We start from the raw sequence: 3,576 nt of genomic DNA, 5'->3' as shown, positions 1-3,576 counted from the left end.
GGGTGTTTCAGTTGGTATCAGAGCCCGAGGTTTTAGCGAATTAGGTATTGAAAGAATGCCTAAGCTTTAACAATTAGTTCTCTAAAGATTAAATAGCACACTCAGACTAGGCCAAATAACATGTACTCAGGAAAAGTACTTGCATAGTCAGTTGAGTGACGCTAGAAGAAGTAAACTATGTTGTGCCATTCTATGTGCTATATATATATATATATATATATATATATATATATATATATATATATATATATATATATGTGATGTATATAGTTGTTATATTATAATGATGTATCATACATACTAGTAACTCTTTATACTCATATTCCTATAGGAAAGAGACAATGTCTGAACATAGAGATGAGCAAGGGTCTAGAAATAATCAGAATAACAGAAGGGGAGAGGAAAGTTCTTATAGGACTCGAACTCCCTCTCATAGTGTCAGGTCCCGGTCTAGTACAAGCATGCGTCTAAATACTGAGGATATCCACAATATAGTTGTGGAAGTGGCTAAGGTAATGAAGAATGCACAAACCGGTAATGTTAACCAGTCTGGAGAACGACATGAAGAAAGCTCAACAGCCTCCACGCCAGTTCAAAGGGAAGGAATGGGCGAAAGGAAAAACACTATTGCAACCATGCCACTAGAAGGAAAAGGTGAATATCCCAAATCAAAGGAATGTACTTATAAGCACTTCATGTCCTGTAAACCTCAGTCCTTTGACGGAAGAAAGGGAGCACTAGAAGCTCAAGACTGGCTCAACAGAATGGAGTCAGTATTAGACATATGTGAGTGTGATGACCGCAACAAAGTACGGTTCACGGTACATATGTTTGAAGCTGAAGCCCTTCACTGGTGGAACATTGTGGTCCGAACAGAGGGAAAAGAAAAGGTTAAGGAGATGAAGTGGGAGGAGTTTATTCAAAAGTTTCTTGCTAAGTATTGTCCTCCCAGTGAGACTGAGCAACTGGAAGTGGAATTCTTTCAGTTAAAAATGGGAAATAAAACCTATCGAGAATATGTTTCTCGTTTCAACGACATATCTCGACTGGTTTCTTATTTAGCATTGACCGAGGAACAACTGATCAATAGGTTTATTTGGGGTCTTCCCTCTGAAATGAGGGTGTTTATCAAATCCAAATCCCCCAAGACTTTTGCAGAAACTGTTGAGGCTGGCGCCGTCATGGCTGCCGAGATGATTCTGCGGCAGGCTGAATCTCCCGCACCAAAAAGAAAGCGGGAAGAAAGAAAGGGGGACACCCGGAATAACAACTTTAAAAGGCCTAAAACATTTCCTCAATGTCAAATTTGCAAATGCTTTCATACGGGGGAATGTCGTTTTCCTTGTCCAAATTGTAAAAAGACGGGTCATGCTCTTCAAGAATGCAAGGAAAAGAAGAAGTGTTTCAAATGTGGAGACCCTAACCACATGAGATCTGAATGTCCCGAACTTAAAAGAAATGATAGGACACAACCAAATCAGCCAAAAGGGCGGGCATTTGTACTCACCACGGAAGAAGCCAAGACCAATACAGACGTTGTCACGGGTACGTATCTCGTAAATGATGTATATGCGCGTGTGTTATTTGATACCGATGCAAATAGAAGTCTAGTGTCGACTACCTTTAGACCTTACTTGAACCAGGCGTCCCAAACCCTAGATCATACCTTTACAGTAGAAATGGCTGATGGAAGTCAAAGAGAGATAGTTGACATAGTTAAGAATTGTAAAATAAGCTTAAACAACCATGTTATCCCTATAGACCTAATGCCTATGGAACTTGGAGAATTCGACATAGTCATAGGAATGGACTGGTTGACACCATATTGTTGGGTCTAAAATGTGTAGTCTAATGTTATCAACGAATCAAGTCAACAAAGTCAACGCCATCAAGACAAAGTCAACACGCAAGTCGACACGAGAAGTTCGAAGAAAGATATGACGTGTGAAAGATCGAGACTGGATAGTTATAGTGCTTTGGATAATTAAATATATTTTGATTTAAACAAAATATATTTATTATCTTGTTTTATTAGTCTTGATGTTTATTGCTACTTTTAGTAAGTTTTAATCTCTAGGGACTTAATTGTAATTAGCCAAAAATGGTAAGGCTATAAATAGATAGAGATGATTAGGGTTTTGGGGAACACACATGCTAAAAAGATTTGGGGGCTAATTGTATTTATCTTTTGCAAATCTATTCAAGGGTTTTCAAGTTCATATTTTGTGTGTTCATCTTGATTCTTATCCAAAAAATCAGATTTTTGGCTTGATTTGATCCTACAATTTGGTATCAGAGCTTGGTACTTGAATTTGGGATTTAATAATCTTCAAGTTCACCATTAAAAATCTGATTTTTGAGTATCTTTTTGAAGTTTTGAGGTTTTTGGGTTTTAAAAATTTTCTATTTTTTATAAATCTGATTTGAAAATCTTTTGATTTAATGTTTAGGATTTATTAGTAAGGGTTTTGAAACAGTTTGTGTGGGTCTACAAAACATTTTGACATTTTGATTCTGATTAGTAGGTTTTTGTGCAAGTTTTTTTTGGGTTCTCAAACAGATCTGGGTATTTTTTTACAAGATCTGGGCGTATTTATTGTTGAATACAGCGATTTTCTTTGAATATAGCGATTTTATTGAAGATCCGGCGTACCTAAAAGAATTCCGGCGAATTTAAATCTTGAACGCGAGTTCAAGTCCTCCGGCGTATTTGGTAAATACGCCGGTAAGTCGCATTTTTTTCCGGCGCCGTTATTCCGGCGGTTTTAACCCGACCGGCATTTCTATTAAAAAAAAAAAAAAAAATAGAAAGAGTAGAAACAGATCTTTTTTTTTAAGAAAAGAGTAGAAACAGATTCAAGAAACAAGTTATCACCAACATCCACTAATTTCGCCGTTAACCCCAACACATTACACATCTTGACTACACGCCAAGCAAAGTTATCTTCAGTTGATTTTTCAAGCAAACGTGGTAAACTTGCCGCAGTCGAACCTCCTTCATCCATCACCGTCTTCATCTTCACCGACCACCTTCGTCGTTCATTTTCCGCCCACCACCACCGCATCTTTAATACCAAGAGACCCTTTTGTTCCACACATCGGACCACCACCCTCCTACTCGCTACAGTAACCGTCTCGGTACTCTCAACCAACGCCTCATATTCCATCAACGGCGGTGACGTTACTCTCACGCGCCACCGCACACGCCCGAAACCACCGTGTCTACCGTCAACAGGCCACTTTTATCGTCTGTTTCCATCTTCACCACCGTACCATCCATCAGCCGTAGAGAAAACCTCTGATTTCGAAGTGGGTCGTGTTGTGTTTCGTGGAAGAATCGGTGATATTGATTTTAGTGGGTGTGTGTTTGAAGCATATTGGGGGAGATCTGATCGTTGTTGTTGTTTGATTTCGAATAGAGAGAGATATAGTGGGTGACGGCTGCTATTTTAGAATATCTAGGATTTGTGCTTTCAAGAGTGAGTAAATTGGAGAAGATGAGTTAAAGTGAGAGAGAGAAACAAAAAGGGTGACAGCTAAGTTGGTATTGGATTTTTTAGGGTATTGGTGGTTTTG

At 38.7% G+C, this 3,576-nt stretch overlaps 1 protein-coding gene across 1 annotated transcript; it reads left to right on the top strand.

Moving 5' to 3' along the window:
* Positions 1-341: 341 nt before the first annotated feature.
* LOC110870285 lies at positions 342-1,838 on the top strand. The gene has a single exon (XM_022119474.1). It carries the CDS (start codon positions 342-344, stop codon positions 1,836-1,838), a length of 1,497 nt encoding a protein of 498 aa, XP_021975166.1.
* Positions 1,839-3,576: the final 1,738 nt, after the last annotated feature.

Source organism: Helianthus annuus, chromosome 8 (genome assembly GCF_002127325.2).
Source record: "Helianthus annuus cultivar XRQ/B chromosome 8, HanXRQr2.0-SUNRISE, whole genome shotgun sequence".
Lineage (NCBI taxonomy): Eukaryota > Viridiplantae > Streptophyta > Magnoliopsida > Asterales > Asteraceae > Helianthus > Helianthus annuus.
Note: the sequence above shows the minus strand (reverse complement) of the source record. Positions and strands in the feature narration are given on the sequence as shown.